The 20,671-nt window shown below is 40.3% G+C and overlaps 1 protein-coding gene across 2 annotated transcripts in view; it reads right to left on the minus strand.

The window, feature by feature from the left end:
- The window catches only part of CR1L (complement C3b/C4b receptor 1 like), a 66,824-nt gene extending 47,185 nt beyond the window's left edge, over positions 1–19,639 (minus strand). For both annotated transcript variants that reach the window (XM_047841161.1, XM_047841162.1), the window contains exons 1-4: positions 19,257–19,639; positions 14,155–14,334; positions 13,412–13,511; positions 6,457–6,542 (exon numbers count right to left, since the gene is read on the minus strand). In XM_047841161.1, coding sequence (XP_047697117.1) covers positions 6,457–6,542; positions 13,412–13,511; positions 14,155–14,334; positions 19,257–19,374 — 484 coding nt within the window. In that variant the 5' untranslated portion in view covers positions 19,375–19,639. The remainder of the gene's footprint in view (positions 1–6,456; positions 6,543–13,411; positions 13,512–14,154; positions 14,335–19,256) is intronic.
- Between the last annotated feature and the right edge of the window lie 1,032 nt (positions 19,640–20,671).

Genomic DNA, 20,671 nt, shown 5'->3' on the forward strand with positions numbered 1-20,671 from the left:
ATTCATGTTCATGAATTTAAAATTAAAAAATGTAAGTGGCCCACAATTGCATCTGCTGAGTCAATAGAAACCCAATGCCAATTCAAGTAGTATTCTTTTTGTGGAAACTGACAAGCTGGTTCTAAATTTTATATGGAAATGCAAAGGGCCAAGAATCACCAAATAAATCTTGGAAGAAGTACATGGCAGAGGATATGCCACCAGATATCAACTCTTATTAGAATACTGTAGTAATGAATACTATAGTAATGAATACTATAGTAATGAAATACTATAGTAATGAAAACTATAGTAATGAAAATAGCACAGAACTTCTCTGAAATGAGACCCACATACAATGACACCTGACACAGATATTAAACTATTGTATGGTGATATACAAAAATGTTTTTTTAATGGTTTTTAAAATCAGCAATATTAGATGAATTGCCTACCCATTAGGAAAAAAACAAACAAAAACACATACAAAAAAGGAAATACATTCCTTGACCATACTTCACACCACACAAAAAATAAATTTGAGGTGAATCATAAACTTAAGAGATAAAATGATAGGCAAAGCTTCCTTACATAGAACAGAGAAAGTGGTGGGGCGCCTGGGTGGCCCATCTAGTTGGTTGAGCATCCAACTCTTGATTTAGGCTCAGGTCATGATCCCAGGATTGTGGGGTCGAGCCTCATGTCAGGTTCCATGTTGAGTGTGGAGCCTGCTTAAGATTCTCTCTCTCCTTCTCTCTCTGCCCCTCCCCCACTCATACTTGCTCTCTCTCTCAAAAATAAAAAATAAAAACATTAAAAAAAAAGAACAGAGAAAGTAGTGACTAGAAAGGAAAAGATTTATTACGTCTTATTAAAAAACACTATAAAAATGTATACCTTCTATCATCAAAAGACACCATTAAGAAAGCAAAAGGACCAATTTTAGCCTGGAAGAAAATGTGTTTTGTTTATTGTGTTATGTTTATTGTGTATAAAGAATTTCTCCAAGACAATAAAAAAGATCCACAAACTAGCAAACATCGGGTGAAATTTTTGAACAGGCACTGCACAAAGATATGAAAAGGTGCTCTGCATCATCAGTCATTAGGAAAATGCAAATTAAAGCCACAGTGAGCCCCTAGAATCGCTGAAATTCAAACAATTGATAACTATCAAGTTGACAAAGATATTGAGCAGCTGGACTTTTCATCTGATTTCGGTAGAAGTGTAATGTGTACAACCACAGTATGACATCTTTTGGCAGTATCTATTAAGACTGGCTATGTTCATACTCAACAATTCCACTTATGTAAATATAAACACTATGTAGATGTGCATATATATATATATATATATATATAAAGATTTGAAAATTTATATTTGCATATATATGGATATTTATTGCATATGCACATGCATAAAATACTGCTGATATATAAACAGCTGAGTTTACGAATTCATTGTTAAGTTCTTACAATGAAATACATACAACAATTAAAAAAAAAGATCCAATTAATCCATATACAACAACATGGATAAGTCTCCTACATATAACACTCAACAGAAGTTGGACACAAAAGAGTACATGCTTTTTGATTCCTTTAATAGAAAATTCAAGACGGGGCAAACTAATCCTTGTGATAGAAGCCAGAATAATGGTTATTTGGGAAAGATGAGCACTGAGGAAGAGCATGGGGAAGCTTCTGGTGTGCTGTATCTTATTTGAATGCTATTAATGTGTGTTCACTTTGTAAAGATTCATTGAAGTGAATAATTACTACTGAGCACTTTATATATATGCAGTAATATATAAATATATGTCTTTCAATAAAAAGTCTAGATGGTGTGAAAAAATTGTTGCAAAAAAGGCCTTCCAGGGGAGTCGGGCAGGGGGATGGGTTAAGTAGGTGATGGCTATCAAGGAGGGCACTCTTTGTAATGGGCACTGGGTGTTGTATATAAGTGATGAATCACTCAATTCTATTCCTGAAGCTAATATTACACTATATGTTAGCTGGCTGGAATTTAAATAAAAACTTGGAGATTTAAAAAAGGAGAAGAAAAAAAGGACTTCCAGCAACATAAACTATAGGCAATAGGGCTTTATTGGTGAGTTTTTTTCAAATATCTAAGGAAGAAATAATGCCTTAAAGGGAAACAAATCTATGGAACACAATCAGGTGGCTTTATGAGTCTATTGTAAGTTTGATACCAAAACCTCATAAGGACATGAGAAAAATATTTCATTTTTTTTCTCACGGGAGAAATGAAATGGGAAAAATATTACACGGGATATTTAAATCACGGGAAAAATATTACAGTCTGATCCCTCTAAAAAACATTAGGAATGGGGTGATAAAAGTGTTCTAGAATGAGTGGTGCTGGTCGCACAACCTTACGAATATACTAAAAATCATTACAGTGTATCCTTTAAAAGAGTAACTTTATGATATGTAAATTATATCTCAAAAACATCTAAAATACATTACAAAAGCACGTTAAGCAACATACAAAAATTATAAAATATTTTGTCAAGTTGATGTATTCCAAGCATATAAAATTGGAATTCAAAATCAGTTTGTCTTTCAAAAAGAAATTAAAACTATTCATTACATTAAGAGAGTAACGGAGAGGGGCGCCTGGGTGGCTCAGTCGGTTGAGCATCCGACTTCAGCTCAGGTCATGATCTTGCAGCTTGTGGGTTCGAGCCCCGCGTCGGGCTCTGTGCTGACAGCTCAGAGCCTGGAGCCTGTTTTGGATTCTGTGTCTCCCTCTCTCTCTGTCCCAACCCACTCGCATTCTGTCTCTGTCTCTCTCAAAAAGAAATAAATAAAAAAAAAAAAAGAGAGAGAGAGTAATGGAGAAACAGATATGATTGTTCACTATATGTAGCCAATGTGTTTGGTAAACTTTATGGTTTAATGATAAAAAAAATTCTTAGCAATGAAGAATATTGTAAGGGAATTTTCTTAATCTAAAAATGGGTATCTACAAAAGCCTACAGCAAATATTGGTTAGTGGTGAAATATTTCAATCTTTCCCTTTGAGATGGGGAACAAGACAAAGATACCTTCATCAAGATTTTATTAGGGGTCCTATCTAGTATAAGAAAAAAAGAGAGAAGGAAGACAAGAAGGGAGGGAGGAAGGGAGGAAGCAAGTAGGAGAGAAGGAAGGAAGGAAGGAAGGAAAAGCGAGCTGGTTGGTTGCTTGCTTCCAAGTGCTTTGGAGAACTTAAGAGAAAGAAAATGCTCTAAATTCCTGTTCAAGGTTTGGTTCTGAAAGCTTCTCTACCTGCCCTAAAAGAAATACTTGTAGGGCACCTAGGTGGCTCGGTCAGTTGAGTGTCTGACTCTTGATTTGGGCTAAGGTCATGATCTCAAGGTTGGTGTGATAGAGCCCACTTCATGCTCTGCGCTGACAGCGTTCTCTCTCCCTCTCCCTCTCTCTCTGCTCCTCCCCAGCTCCCACGCTCACTGTCTCTCCTCTCTCTCTCTCCCAAAATAAATAAATAAACTTAAAAAGAAAAAAGAAAAGAAAAACACTTGCATTCCGTAGTCACAGAGCCAAAATTTCTGAAGCACAAATCTAACATCTAATCAATCCCGTAGCTGGATTCCACGACAAATCGAATTCACGACAGGGTCTCTTATGTTAAAGTTTGAGAACTGATTGGAAGGAGGACTCTGAAAATTGGGATGGAGATATATGGACAGATTCGAACAAAGCTGAATACCTTGAACCTGGGAGTTCTGCTGACTCTCCTTTGCTAGGGGAAACAGGCCCTCCTCCCCTGTCTGAGGGGGTCCTCCCCTTCTCTAAAGAAACTGTAATGATCTCTCGTGAGGCAGCTGCCCTGATGAGATTGCCAGAGAAAATATAGAATGTCCAGTTAAATTTGAATTTCAGAAAAACAGTGAAAAAACTCTAAGCGTAAGTATATCCCCCATATCGCAAGGCACATAGTTAGAATACAAAAGTATTTGTTGCTTATTTGAAATTTGAGTTTAACTGAACATCGTGTATTTTTATTTACTAAATCGGGCAGCCCAAATTTCAGGGACTGCTGATCTTCCTCCGGACCTACCCCTACTACCTCGCATTGTTTTTGGTCCTTAAACCTGATTTAAGTCCTGGCAGACCTGGAAGTACAGGAGGGGGTGGGGAGTACAAGTTATGACCTACAAGAAGGTGCAGAACACCAGAAATGAGACTGTGAATTCAGCGGGTCAGAGTCTGGCCTCTGCTGAACGAAGCTGAAATACCAGAGCCTTTTCAGGATACTATTGAGGAAGCAATTCTATGATTTGGGGTTTACGAATGCCAGAGTGGATTTATGTAGTATCTGTTTGTCAACTCCCCACCAATGTGCACAGGGGTGGGGTGTTGAAAGAGAGAACTTTTAGGGGAGCTTGGGGGGATCAGTCAGTTGAGCATCCAACTTGGGCTCAGGTCCGGATCTCGCGGTTTGTGGGTTCAAGCCCCGCGTTGGGCTCTGTACTGACAGCTCAGAGCCTGGAGTCTGCTTCCGATTCTGTGTCTCCCGCTCTCTGTGCCCCTCCCAAGCCCATGCTCTGTCTCTCAATAATAAATAAGTGTTAAAAAAATAAAAAATAAAAAAAAAGAGAGAACATTTATCTTTTCACCCAAGGCTTTGAGTAATACATTCATGAAGAATATTCAGTAACCTTGAAAAACATCTATGGTGCTTATTCTCTGTAGGCTGGGAATGACATTGGGATTTAGTTATGGAATTGTCTTCCCTGAATTTAATGGTGACGGAACGACCTCAGGATGGTAGGCGTCAAGTGGCAGCACTCGAGGGCCAGAGGGCCAGAGACAATTGAAACAGAAATGAGAATGATTTGCCTGCAGAAATCGTTGCTCCTGGCTGATTGATTGTAGAATCTCTAAAACCGAAATAGAAGAATAACAGACTAAAGTGTTATTAGATGGGTAGAAGCAGAAAAGATCTAGGTTTGACTTGAATCACTGAAAAAAAAAAAGTTATGGTTATTCACCAACCAATGCCCAGACTTGAGAGCCAGTTTATGGACCTAGGGCAGTTTGAATAAATAGGAGACTGGATCTTCTTGAGAAAGCATGCGGCTACACGGTCAAAATGTATACCAGAAGTTTCCTCCCACTTTCACCAAGGAGGCGGAAAGCCATTCACCAAGGTTTAGATATACAAAAGGTTACAGATTTAGAAACAGAGATGAAAATACAGGAATAGATATAGGTGTGTTATCTTTAAATTAAGAGATCTAGCCAGAGTACTGTCCTGTCACCTAATTTTTTCACATGAAATATATAATTAACATCTTTACATGTCATGAAGTGCTTTTCCATGACATCTTTTTTTTTTTAATGCTTATTTATTTTTGAGATAGAGAGAGAGAGAAAGAGAGAGTTGGGAAGGGGCAGAGAGAGAAGACACAGAATCTGAAGCAGGCTCCAGGCTCTGAGCTGTCAGCACAGAGCCTGATGGAGAGGCTCAAACCCACAAACTGTAAGATCATGACCTGAGCTGAAGTCCCAAGCTTAACCAGCTGAGCCACCCAGATGACCCCCCCCCCTTTTTTTAATGGCTGAATAATATTCTGGTGCATAGCTGGTATTTCTTCTAACTCTGATTTTATGTTTCTTAGGGAATTATCCATAGTTATTTTTTTTTAATGTTTATTTATTTTTGAGACAGAGAGTGACAGAGCATGAATGGGGGAGGGTCAGAGAGAGAGGGAGACACAGAATCTCAAACAGGCTCCAGGCTCAGAGCTGTCAGCACAGAGCCCGATGAGGGGCTCGAAATCACGGACCGCGAGATCATGACCTGAGCCGAAGTCGGCCGCTTAACCGACTGAGCCACCCAGGCGCCCCTCTCCATAGTCATTTTAACATGACTCCTTCCAGTACTTTCCAGACCATGATTTCAAACATTTAGGTTACTTTAACATTTTTGCCATTATAAAGAATGCAGCAGTGAAACATTTACAGTGAACCCCTAGTAAAAGTCTGTGTTTATTTCCCAAGCATAAGTTCTAAGAACTGGGTCAAAATAGATGCCCACTTTTGAGGGTCACAGTACATGGTACCCTTCAAGAGGTTTTGTGTAACTCTAGGTACATGAAAGTGTTGATTCATACACAGCTTCACCAACCTTCGAGAGTAACACTTAAAAAAAAATCTTCACTAATTTGCCAAGCAGAATGATTGTTATACTGGGGGTGGTACAGTCAACATAATTCCAAATTATTTGAAGTAAAAATAAAGTTTGAAGGCTTTTCTGCATTTAAGTTCCCAGATTCAGAAAAGGTACATCCTGGGATAAGGAAACATTTAAGGAAACAGTTGCCAGAAACCCCCTAGGGATTGAGGGACAGAATGCACAAAAGGAATTCAATTAAGATTTTTACAACTCCAGGAGGAAACTTAGAATCCATTGGTGAAGGTAACAGGAAAGAATATCTCAACTCACTTTCACAAGTAGGTGGGTTGTTATCCCAGACGACAGTATTACCCGAGATGAGGCACGTGCTAGAGGGCTGACCAATGAGTCGGTATCTAAAGATAAAGAAGAATGAATGTTATATTCCCTGTTCATTTTCCTACTTATATTGCTACTTACTAGAGATCGCAATCTTGGAGAATTCAGAAGGACAATTTCCATTTGTCATAGTACTATCACTTTCCCAAAGTTTATGTCTTCATTTGGGCTTTAAATTTTTTTCTTCATGCCTTCTCAACTAAATGGGCTCTCTCTACTTTAAGCCACGCTTTTGTAGAAACCTACAGTATTTAAGATTCATCAACCTCAGGGGCGCCTGGGTGGCGCAGTCGGTTAAGCGTCCGACTTCAGCCAGGTCACGATCTCGCGGTCTGTGAGTTCGAGCCCCGGGTCGGGCTCTGGGCTGATGGCTCAGAGCCTGGAGCCTGTTTCCAATTCTGTGTCTCCCTCTCTCTCTGCCCCTCGCCCGTTCATGCTTTGTCTCTCTCTGTCCCCAAAATAAATAAACGTTGAAAAAAAATTTAAAAAAAAAAAAAAAAAAGATTCATCAACCTCAAACCAAAGGAAATCCAAACAGAACAACAAAAGTCCAACACTGATTTCATATTTAAAATGGTCAAGGCAGAAATTCCCACTTAGTATGCCACAAACTATTCCAAGCGTTCCATAAATGTGGAATATCTCCCCCATTGATAATCTCTTGCAAAACTATAGTAGAATATTACAACCAGGACATTGGCATAGGTATGATCTGCCAATTTGGTTCAAATTTCCTCAGTTTTATTTGTGCTAATTTGTGTGAGGGGTGCATGTGTATTTACATCTATGCAATTTTTTTTTATACAGACTATTTTTTTTTAAATTTTTTTTTTCAACGTTTATTTATTTTTTTGGGACAGAGAGAGACAGAGCATGAATGGGGGAGGGGCAGAGAGAGAGGGAGACACAGAATTGGAAACAGGCTCCAGGCTCCAAGCCATCAGCCCAGAGCCTGACGCGGGGCTCGAACTCCCGGACCGCGAGATCGTGACCTAGCTGAAGTCGGACGCTTAACCAACTGCGCCACCTAGGCGCCCCTATACAGACTATTTTTAAGAGGAGATTCAAGTTTACAGAAATATTGACCAGAAGGTACAGGGATTTACCATATACTCCCTTTCCACACACATGCACAACCTCCCACATTAGCAACATCCCCCACCAGAATGGTACAATTTGTTGCAATTGATGAAGCTACGTGGACACATCATTATCATCTCAAGTCCATAGTTTACATCAGGGTGCACTCTTGGTGTTGGACATTCTATGGGCTTGGACAAATGTAAAATGACATGTATCCAAAGAGTCGGACGCTCACCCAATTGAGCCACCCAGGCACGCCCCCCCACCCCCGTGTTGTTTTAGTTTGCATTCTCCTAATGGCTAATGAAGCTGAATATATGTTCATGTACTTACATCGCATATTCTCTTCAATGACATGTCCATTCATGTCCATTCTGGATTCAATAGTATGCCTCTAAATTTACGTCCTGAAACCCCAGAAACTGACTTTATTTGGAAATAAGTTTGTGGCGGATGTAACAGAGTTAGGATGAGGTCACACTGGATTAGCGGGGGCCCTACTCCAATGACTGGTGTCCTCAAAGGAAGAAGAAAGTTTGGACAAAGAGACACACAGAGGGAAGACAAAGGTAACACATACAGAGGCAAAGTCATGTGAGGCAAAGCCAGACAGAGGCAGAGATGGAGAGATGTGTTTATAGCCAAGTGATACCAAGGACTGCTGGTAACCACCAGAAGCTAGGGGAAAAGCATGGAATAAATTCTTCCTTAGAGCCTCCAGTAGGAACCAACCTGCTTACACCTTGATTTCAGACTTGTTCAATTCCATCCCTAACTTGCTGTGAGTTTTTACCATGATTTGTTATTGGACTTTGTCAACTGCAATTTCTGGGACCGTTGATATGAGCATATATGTTTTCTACTTTGAGCATACAAATTAATATGAGCTTGGGTGGATCAGTCGATTAAGTGTCTGACTCAATTTCAGTTCAGGTCATGATCTCACAGTTCACCAGCTAGAACCCACATCGGGCTCTATGCTAACAGTGTGGAGCCCGCTCGGGATTCTCTCTCTCCTTCTCCCTCTGCCCCTCTTCCGCTCTCTCTCTTAAAATACATACATAAAACACTTCTAAAATATTAAAAATTTTTTCCTCTTTAGCCTGTTAATATAGTTGATTATGTTGATTGATTTTTGGATGTTGAATCTGTCTTGCATACCCGGAGTAGTTTCCACTGTGGTCACTGTAGGCAATTTTTTTAATGCCTTACTGGGTTTGATTTGCTAACATTTTATAGACGGTAAAAAAACTTCAATAAAGTATTAACAAATCAAACCCAACAGTACATAAAAAGAATCATATACAATAGCCAACTGGGATTTATTCCAGGTATGCGATTAATATTTTTAAAGACATGGAGTTCACAGTTAATAAGTTCTTTTCTTTCGTATTTGGAAAAGGTGTGCCACTTCCTTCTTGCCTCCATATTTTCAGATAGTAAACCCACTGCCATTCAAATTGTGTTCCCCTATAGGTAGTGTGTCCTTTCTCTTTGCTTGCCTTTAAGATTTTTCTCAAGGGAATTTGTAATTACTTATTGAAGCGATTTTATGAAGGCTGCTTTAAAATCTTCGTTAGATAGTTCCAACATCTGACTCATCTTGGCATTGGCATCCTTACTGGTATTGATTATCCCTTCTCAGTCAAGCTGCCATTTCCCTGGTTCTTGATGTGACACGTGATTTTTCTCTTGGATCCTAACACTTGGGATATTGTGTTAAGCGACTCTTGCTCTTAGTGAAATCAAGTTTAGCACGTAACCGCTCTCTTTAGGGTAGTGTGTAGATTCTGGCCTATTTTTGTGGGCTTTAGTTCCAACGACAATTGCATTTTCCAGTCTTGCAGGGCTATTCTGGTTGGCTTCATTCTCCTGGCTCCGCATCCCTGCTGACACTGCCTGGGACAGCGGAGGCGCTTCTCTGACCTGCCTGGTACCACTAGGTGAGGCGTGAGAGATGTTCAACCCTTGCATGGAGAGCAACCTCCCTGGCCTGTTCTCTGGCTATCTGGGGAGGGGGAGCTCCCCCTTCGTTTTGTGTTGTGGCCACCAGGGGAGGGAAGCCCCTATCTAGGCTGCATTTTGCTGCTGGGTGGAGAACCAGGAGTCATGGGTCTGGGAGGCTCTCTCCTACTGCATGGAGGAGGAGGAAACCCCGAACCTGATTCCCTTTCTGCTGCTGGGTTGAAGTCTAGGTCTCGCCAACTGGGCTCCGTTGACGCCGTCACCACCGGCAGAAGAGAGATCACTGCTGCTGGCTGGTGTGGGGCATTAGATAAAATTGTCATTGGGACTGAAGCCCAGGTTCTACCATTGATACAGCTGCTGGTGACCTGGGGACCTGCTGCTTCTCAGGGCTTCTCCGAGAAGGAGAGACGCTCCCCTGACCCCATCCCTGATTTCTGCTTATGCTGCTAAGCTGGGCAGATTGGACCACTATTGCCATCAACATGTCTCCCCACCACCTCCCCACTAAGCTTCCCTTTTCCCAGCCCTTTGACCAGAGAAAAGGCTTCTCTCTCCCTCTCTTCCTGCCTGCTGAATATTCAGGGTTGCGTTCCTTCCAAGCACCCAGTCTTGGAGATAAAAAGGAAATCCAGGGACCTCACTACGGGGCCACTCTTTAAGTTTTATAGTCCTCCAGCCCATCTCCTTTCCACCTTTTGTGGTCCTTTCATGGTTACGTGTTGAACAGTTTCCAGGGTATTTAGCTACATAGAGAGACGCCGAGAAAAGTGAGTCTGCCCATCGTGTCCTGGAACTGGAAGTTCTTGCAATCGACATAAGTTTTAATGCTCTTGGAAGATATGGAAGTATTAAATGTGTATGCACCTAATTACATAGCCTCAAATATATAAAACAAAACCCAGAAATACAAGAGGAAATTGGAAAAAAAATTGATAGATCAAGCCTGCTTTAGAAAAGAAACACACTCTGTTCATTTTATGAGGATAAATTGGTTATAAAGCCAGACAAGGACAGCATGAGAATGGGAAATTATGAGGCCTATCATACTTATGAGAATAAAAAGGAAAAAAATCTGAAATAAAATATTATAAAACAGATCTAGCAGTATATAGAAAATATTTATTATACTTCCAGACTGAGTTGGGTTCCTCCAACATTTCAGGTTTAATCTGTTAGCGCAATTCATGACATGCATTCCTCCTCCTTCACTCTTTTGTATTTGGTTATTCAGTTGCCCCAGGCCCAGTTGTTGAAAAGATTCTTCTTTTCCCTTTGAACAGTCTTGGTGCCTTGGTGCAAAATAGTCGATGATAAATGTATGGTTTTACTTCTGGATTCCCAATTCTGTTCTATTGATCTGTACATCTGTCCTTATGTCAGTATCACACATTCTTGATTGCTGTAGGTTTATAGTAAGTTTTGAAATTGAGAAGTTCTGCTTTTTCAATATTTTTTTTGACTGTATGGGTGCCTTGCACTTCCATAAGAATTTCAGGATCAACTTGTCGATTTCTGCAAAAGGATGCCGGAATTTATAGGGATTCTATTAAATCTGCAGGTCAATTTGGTGAAGTCAATATTCTGTAATTCTATAATATTCAATATTATTATAACACTAGCAATATTAAGTCATCCAATCTATGAATATAGAATATATTTCCATTTATGTAGATCCTCTTTCATTTTGTTTTCCAAAATATTTCATAATCTTCAGTGTATAATTTTATACTTCTTTGGTGCAGTTTATTTCTGAGTGATTTTATTTTTTTGATGTTATTGTAAGTGGAATTGGTTTCTTAACTTCATTCTCAGATTGATTATTGCTAGAGTATAGAAATGCAATTTAATTTTGTGTATTGGTCTGATATCCTGAATCTTGTTGAACTATTTATTAGCTGTAATAGGTTTTTTGGTGTGTGTGTGTGTGTGTGTGTGTGTGTGTACATTCCTTAGGATTTTCTATACAAAACACATCATTTTCAAACAGTTATTTATTTAAATTTTTTTAATGTTTGTTTATTTTTGAGAGAGAGAGTGAGAGAGAGGGAGCAGGGGAAGGACAGAGAGAGGGGGAGACACAGAATCCGAAGCAGGCTCCAGGCTCTGAGCTGTCAGCACAGAGTCCAATGTGGGGCTCAAACCCATGAACTGTGAGATCATGACCTGAGCTGAAGTCGGATTCTTAACTGACTGAGCCACCCAGGTGCCCCCAAACAGAAACTGTTTTAATCCTTCCTTCCAATTTGGATGCCTTTTGCTTCTTTTTCTTGATTAATTGTCCTGGCTTGAACCTCCAGTACAATGTTGATTAGAAGTGGTAAGAAGTTTTCAATAACTTTTAATTTATATTAAAATCGTGTGTGATGTGTGTGTGTGTGTGTGTGTGTGTGTGTGTGTGTGTTATAAAACTACATTTCTTAGCTGTGGATCATGATAAGAGAAGTTTGAAAACCACTGTCCTAAGGAAACTTTGGTACATGTGCGCTAGGAGGCATGTATATTCATATCAGGAATGCCTAGAGTAGCCAAAACAAAACAAAGTAAAACAAACTGGCAACAATCCAAATATAACAAGCAAGAAAAAATAAATTGTGGCATACCCACATAAGGAAATACTCTCCCAAGTGAAAATGAATTAACCACAACCACATAGATAATTGGCAGAAACAAACTGTTAAATAGAAAAGCCAGTTGAAGAGAAGTACATAGCGTTATCATGCCAGTGACATAAAGCTTAAACTAGGGAAAGCTAAATAGAAACTGACTTGGAGTATGTATGGGAGAGAAGGGGAACAAATGGAAGGGAACGAACCACACAAAATTCGGGATGGTCGTTACTTCCACACAGATGTCGGAGGTAGAAGCGGAATTGGAAAAGGCACATAGGAGGCTTCCAAGGTACTAGCAATGTTTCTTAAGGTAGGTGGTGTATACGCCAAAGTTCATTTTATTGTTATTGCTTATGCTACAGTAAATGTATTTTAAGTGAGCAATAAAGAATAAAAACAAAGCAAAAGTTAAGATCTATGGTAAAGCAGTCTACTTCTTTCCTGAATTGGTTGTCTCCCTTCAGGATAAGCCAAGAATATGCCCACAGCAAGATTTCTGCACTGTGTGCGTTTCTGGAGAGGTGCTCTAACAATTGAAATTTGCCTGTCTACCATACAGCTCCATCATCCCAAACAAATCATTCTTTCCCACTTCTCAGTCCAACATCTCTAGTTCTTGGCGCTTTGGGGCAAGAATAGATGCGTGGATCAACTAATGTTTGTTCCATTTGCTTCTTTAGAGAGCTGGTCCTTCCCATTTAATGAATGTTTCGCTTGGTTTTAGGTACATTAATTGGTTGTGCAGTAGGCATCTTTCTTCTCCACCCCCAGGTTTCTAGCACGGATATAGGTTTTTTCCTATTTTTCCAATATTTGTTTAGTCATTTCAGGCAGAGTTGAATGTCTGGATTCAAACCACCACTTCTATTTAGAAATCTTATTGCTGGTTTTTTAACCTCTTTTTTAAAAAATTTATTTTGAGAGAGAGAGAGAGAGAGAGAGAGCAGGGGAGGGGCAGAGAGAGAGAGAGAGGGTGAGAGAGAGAATCTCAAACAGGCTTTTCAGCATCAGAGCAGAGCCCGAGGCAGGGCTCGGACTCATGATATCGGGATCATGACCTGAGCCAAAACCAAGAGTCAGAAGCTTAACCAACTGAGCCACCCGGGCACCTCTCTTATTGCTATGTTTTTAATAGGCAGGTAGACTTTCTAAGACTATTGCTTAGAGATTGGTGCTACAATTCTGGAACTGTCCTCCCAAACAGTGATGCTTGGCACTAGACTCACCCTTCATTACAAGCATAATTAACAGTTGATCCAAACTTGGTGTCTCCGTTTATGGTCATTCTGCCATTTATGAGTTCTGGAGGAGTTCCACATGATTTACCTATGGGAAAGAAGTAGAATTTGGAGACCGGACATCGAACACTCCAAACTTCTCTTAGTAAGTACATAAGATCCCAACGGGCTGTCCCAACCTTTACTGAAAAGCATTTGTAGTTCCAAGGCTTTTGCCCCCTGGAAGACACTTACAAGACTGCCTTAGGACCAGCCACCCACTAAGCACCACTTTCAAAAAGAGCCTCCCTCCAGATCTACCTCATCCTCATACTGTGCCTCCCAGAAAAATGTAAACTTCCCTTATTCCCAAAGTGTTCACTTTGTAATTCAACCAGTGTAAATCAGGGTCTCGAAGTGTGGGATTTTCTCCCCGCCTACACTTCTCTTTCCTTTCCCAAGTCACTCGTTACTCAGTTTCAGTGGTGACAACGGGGAACCCCTACTGAATGGAGGTTTTCCCTCAGTCATGCCTTGTGATAGTCATTTCTCATGAATCGAACTTGTAATGAAGGTGTCAGGAAATCAAAGCAATAGGAAGATAGGACGCAAAGAATAACTCTCACATCTGCAATCCCTTTTAGGCAAACTTATTAAGTCATATGCATCTTGGTTCCAAAACCTGAACAATTGAATCAGCTCTTATGGACGTTTAACTGACACAGTGGAATTCTCAGTCTAAAGGTACTTACGTTCACATTTGTGTTCAGCACTTGACCAGGTCAAGTTCTCTTGGCAGGTGATACGGAACTGTTTCTTGTAGTAACCAGGGCGGCATATGTAGTTCAAAGATGCCCCAATGGGAAACTCAAACTTCTCAATCGGTTCTGTAGGCCTGGCAAACGGGAGCTGTGCCGGGGCTTTGCAATTACCTGGAGACCAAGACCACAGTGGCATCAGAGTTAATGGAGAAACTTCTACTCTGCTGTCTGTTTTTCTCCAATAAACTTCACGGATGTGATCAAAGAAAAAGAATACTGTAATTATGGTAAAATGATTGCTTCCCTTAGTAGCGATCTTAGATATGAACTTTTTAAATCAGCATCTACTCACTTAGAAAGTCGTTGCTATTTTGAAGGCAATTAAGAGTTAAATATATATATGTGTGTATGTGTATGTATATATATGTGTGTGTGTGTATATATATGTGTGTGTGTGTGTGTGTGTATGTATTTAAATACTAGACTCAGCTATCTCCCCTTCAGGCCTAATAGGTTTAAGTTAAGGTAATAAAAATAATATTTACAGTCAAACAGTATGTAATCAAGAAGAAATACCTGTTGGAAAAATATCATTTTATTCTAGGTTTGGAAATCTGTCGGTTTTGTTTTTTCAAATTTTTAATTTTTATTATTTAAAAATTTTTTAAATTTTTATTTATTTTTGGGAGAGGGAGAGCTCCTGTGGGGCAGGGGCAGAGAGAGGGCAACAAACAATCCAAAGGGAACCTGCACTGACAGCAGTGAACTCGATGTGGGGCTTGAACTTGCAAACTGTGAGATCGTGACCTGAACTGAAGTTGGTTCATTAAGCTTGTGGTAATTTGTAACAGGAGTAATAAGAAACTAATACAAAATATAATGGTGTATAGTGTTAGGAACTGGATTCATATCGATCTGGACTTGAACTTCTACTTACTAGCTGTGAGGCAAAAGTAAAAATGCAAATATGGATAATAACCCAAATAAAAAAGAATGTATGAATCCTCACTAGAGAAAGCTTGACCTAGCTTCCTTTTCCTCCTTCATTTCCAATCCCTCAAATTATCCTATTTATCCTATAATAAATAAGTTATCCTATTTGTCCTATAATAAATATATTAACGTGAACTCCATAAACTCAAGATCTACTCTAATTTATTAAAAAAAAAACCTCTTCCGCATAGCTTTACAGTATGTTAAATACAATAACTGAAAAGTATTTGGAGTATTCAATTTGATGACTTTTGACACACGTATGCCCCATGAAACTATTACCGCAATGGAAATAACAAACACTTCCATCAGGCTCCCTCTAGTTTCCTCACGTCCCTTTGTAATGCATCCATCTCTCCACCTCCTCCTCTAGGTGATCTCTGACCTGCTTCCTCTTACAACAGACTGATTTGACCTTCTAGAATTTCATATAAACCACATCACTCAGTTGGTACTTTTTTTTTTTCTTTTCTTTTGGCCTAGCTTTTACACAGAAAGCTTATTTTGAGATTTATCCGGGTTGTTGCATTTAAAAAAAAAATATTTCTTTTTGCTCGGTAATATTCAGTTGTACAAATATACTTAATTTAGTTCATCTCTTTAGCTGCTGGAGGTTATTTGGGTTGTTTCCAGTTGTGGGCTATTACAAGTGAAGCCACTGTGAAAATTCTATAGAAGTCTTTGTGTGGTCGCATGCTTTCACATCTCTTGAGTAAATACATAGGGGTAAAATGCTCAGTCGTATGACACATTTGTGTTTAACTTTTTAAGAAACTGCCAAACTGTTTTCCAAAGGAGTTGGAAGTCATTCCAGTTAGTTCATCTTATTGCCAACACTGTATGCTCAATTTTTAACATTTTAGCTATTCTAGTGGGTGTATACAATCATCTCGCTGTGGTTTTGTCTTGGGTGACCCAGTCCACATTGAAATACTCCCAATCCAAACTTTCCATTCAAGGCAGATTGATTTATTCTGTGCTAGAAAAACAATTTACGTATTACTTCCATGCCTCTGTTCAAACATGAACTGTCAACCTGGGGCACACTCTGGTCTCCAGTCTGCAGATTCTACTCTTTTATGAAAAGATCTGCAAATGTCTGCAAATGTTTTATTAAAACACCTTCATCAGTTAAGGCAAAAAAGCATGCATTAAAAAAAATAATGTATTTATATTTAATATTTTAAAATATTTATATATTTTATAATATTAGTATATACTACATATTATATTTGGTATATTATATAATCTAATGTAATATATAATATTATGTATTATAATATATAGTTTGGAATATTATGTTATATATAACATATTAATTTATTATATTATAATATATAATATATACTATATCTATTATACAGATTAATGTGTATTATAAATTACTTATAAACTATATATACAAACTATAACAACTTAATACTACACATTAAATTATATTCATATTATACAGCTTAATAAATTTTACATGCATATGATGTAATTATATATGTTAATTATATAACAAATTGTAATGTCATGTTATATATATATAAATATAACATAATTTATATAACATTGTTATATAAAAGAACTATATCACATATATTATATATTAAAATAGTAAATATATTTAAATATATGTGATAATTTTATATTTATAAAACTATATAATATCACATGTTATACATAAATAGAAATTTTAAAATACACGGTAGAGATGAAATAAACATTTTAAATGCTTTGCTAATCATGATGACTTAATATGATCATTAATTAATGTCTAAAGGGACAAAATAGTCACAATGAGTTTCTCTGTTCACAAGGTGGATGTTCATTTCAAGTAGTCTTGACATTTTCTCGTTTTTTTTATTTTGTGAACTTCTGGCCACTTGTGATTAGACTGACAATGTTTCTTCCTCTTAGCGTCTCTGACAAAGAGCTTGGATATGTGTGTGCCTGCGTGTGTCTGTGTGCGCATGTCTGCGTGTGTCCATGCGTGGAAGGGATTGTCTTGTTTGCTTAAGTTGGCCTTATTAGAATTATCTTCATTCTGTTTCTATGTGGAAACACTTCGAAGTTACTTGTGCGATCACAGGGGTTATATTAGATAAAACGAGGTAATATAAACCATCAACCTGCTCATCTGAACACATTTAAACTGAATTAGGTGACAATTCACAGAAAGCCACTGGACTGGCCATCTTTTCTACCTTGCGTCTTTACACAGCACGGCAACAGAGTGAGATCTGCCCCAAGGACCAGGTGAGGGCGCCAGAGTCCGTCCTATGCTCCACACTGCCCTAGTACCCTGAGTGTGCTCCTGTGTATGTGAAGTAACTATCCGGGTGAATCCGCATGTCCAATTTGGATTCACTCCTTAAATGCTGCGAGCGCCATGCTCCTTGCCCTCTGCCTTCTCTGATCATCAAAGCTGAGATGTCCCCCTTTTGAGTCATGCTGTGGTCTTTAGGCTCTTGTCAGGGAAGGTCCTACTCATGGTTTCTCAGATCTACAGGGGCTTTTCAGGTTACAAAAAACACTGTCACATACACTACCTCATTTGATTTTCACAATAGTCCTCTCATATGGCAGGATGTCGACTATGTTCATTTTCTATGTATGGACACTGAAAGTCAGGGATGTGACTGGCTTGCTGGGCTCCAGGCCGACAGATAGTAAGTAGCGGCTGAAAAAAACAGAACCCAGGCCTCCTAATTAAGAAAAGTTCATAAAACTCCACCACACAGCTTCTACATGAATGCACCTTGGAGAAATAGCTCTCTCATAAAGTCCGAAGTGCTGTGCACACTGTCAGCATTCCATAAACATTTTCTTTACCTAAATTCCTTTGGCAAGTAAATTACTAAGCTGTTTCACATTTTCAGGTTATTATGATAACCTTAGTAAATATTTTTTTTTTTTTGCAATTAACATTCCAGTAAGAAGAGACACAAATATACTCAAAAGGCTCACAAAAATTTCTACTCATTGACCACAGATTGCTTAATACACTTGGCTTGCTTCTCTTCTAGTAATAAAACTTTCGGCTTTATCACGTTTCTTCACCTGGTTGGTTACTTTAGGACGTCTATTAGTAATGACTTCAGTGGAAACCTGGTTTTCCTTTTTCCTTACTCTCTTCGACGGCACAAACAATGAACACACAATGTCTAGCGACAACAGAGAACAAAGTCACTTGGTCAAGAAGAGGCTGGACAAAAATAATTAAGACTCTCATTTCAACGGAGAGGTTTTACCAATGAGTCCAAGCAACTAAGACTTCTCAGAAAGCCAAAAATAAGAAGAGAAGGGTTCAAACTGAAAATGTTTACCTATTTAAAAGGAAGGAAGGAAGGGAAGATGCCACCTCAAAATTTCCCATCAGTTATAACAGGCTTTATTTTCTACTAAAACACATGACCACACTGCCACACTGTGATAACATCTCTACACTTCCCTTCTATCTGCGACTAGTGACACGGAGGGTTCTGGAACTTCGCTGGCTCTTCCAACCCCCTGGGACTTCTTCACACGTTGGCGCTCAATAGGTGCACGTGGTGGTCTGGGGTGTGAGTGGGGCGCATCCAACCAGATGCAAGGCAGTTTACGGTGAAAACTCCACCGGCAGGACTCCTTGTCCAAACACCCTCATGCACAAAGTTCAGAAAGATTGGCTGGAGGAAAGAACTTAAGTGACAGGCTCTGTGTTAGACCCCTGGACACACTTCATGCCATTTAGGTAATAACACCACGAGGTAGAAATCCGGGTTCACACCACACAGAAAAGGAAACGGACTCGGGCAGGTGCAGGAACCTTCCTCACACTTAAGAACTTGCTAGGATTAGAACCCAAGCTGGTCGTATTTCCAGCCCCCCGTTTCTTGGCTGCAATCAGCACTACGCTCCTCTCTCGCCGGCCTTTGTTAACAGACAAAGGCAGAGAAATTTCCTGCTGCACCTGCTCTGCACCTGCTCGGCACCAGCGCGCTCCCGGGCGCTGGCACAACACAAGCCCCGGCAGAGGGGATCACCCAGAGCCACCAGGGTCCGGGGATGGGCGGGGATCTCAGAGTCCCCCTGCCTTGTCGCCCCACCCAGCGCCCAGCCCCGAGTCTCACCCCAGGCCGCCGGCAGCTTGAGCAGCAGCAGAACCGCGAGGAGGGCTCCTCCGGAGCGGGAGAGAGGGGGCGCCGGCGGCCCGAGAGGCTGCGGGCTCCTCCGAGAAGAGGCTCCCATCCTCTCCAGGAAGAGGTGCGACCTCGAAGGAAAGCGCAGCAGAGAGCGCAGCGGGGAGATGAGAGGCAACGCGCTCGCTCCCAGCGCTGCGGAGTGTGGAGAGCGCAGCTGGGAGGGGCGGAAAGAAGACTTTGACCGCAGCTTCCCCTTAAGGGGCGAGGGCCTGTTTACTACTAATTTGCAACGTTTCTAACGAGTTTCGCTCCCACGACCACCGTCGGGAGCCCTCCGCAGGAGCAAAAGCTGGTGATGCTTCGTTTCCTTGATGTCGTCCGCGTGGAGGCTGGGCGGCTCCGGATAAAGGCGGTGGAATCTTGCTGCTCAGCTTTCCAACGCCTCCGCATGACTTTTCCCCTGGTCAAGAATCCGCGTGAATAGGTCAGCAAACGAAATGCCTGCTCCTTGTGTGAAAGCCACCGTTTGGGGCACCATGTACAGTATGTAGGAAATACCAGGAACTAATTCCTTTAAGTTGAATTGAGAAATACCAAGCCACCGGAAATTTTTTTTTTTTAGCTGACCTAATCAGATTTACATTTTAAACATATAATTAATTGTCTATACGGCGGGGAGACTGGCTTGGAATAAGGCGATAGTGAATGGGGCTGACCAGCAAGGAGGTTTTGCCATCATCCAGGTGAGATTTGATGGTGGCCTTGACTGGAGGTAAAGTGGACAATTAAGAAACTGGAGGCAGAATGAACAGAATTTATTCATGCATTGGATTTTGGTTACTTCCTTTCTTAAAGTTAGTGCTGAGAAAGAGAATTAGCCTTGAATCCTGAATTAGCCTCGGGATTCAAAACGAGTGATGGTGCTATTTGTTGAAATGAACAAAAACGTGGGGGAAGGATGCATTTGGAGCAGGGGGTTAAGAATTCAAGGGTGAGAGAAATGGGTGTGTGTGATGGGTTGAATAATGACCCCAAAGATGCCCACATCCTAATCCCCAGACCAGTGACTATGTTATTTTAGGCGGCAAGAGGGGGTTTGCAAATGTGATTGATTTAAGGGCTTTGAGGTGGGAGATTACCCTGGATTATCCAGGTGGGCAGTGTTATCACACGGTTCCTTATGAAAGGGAGGCACTACATCAGAGTGAGAGAAGGCAATGACCGGAGCAGAGACTGGAGAGGTGCTGCCATGAGCCGAACAGAATGACAGCCACCTCTAGATGCTGGAAAAGGCAGCACCTTGGTCTTAGCTCTGTAGGATTCATTTGGCCTCCTGACCTCCAGGCTGGTAAAAGAATACATCTGAGTCATTTCCAGCTACAAAGTAACTTGTTGCAGCACCA

The sequence above is a fragment of the Prionailurus viverrinus genome, chromosome F1, assembly GCF_022837055.1.
Source record: "Prionailurus viverrinus isolate Anna chromosome F1, UM_Priviv_1.0, whole genome shotgun sequence".
NCBI lineage: Eukaryota > Metazoa > Chordata > Mammalia > Carnivora > Felidae > Prionailurus > Prionailurus viverrinus.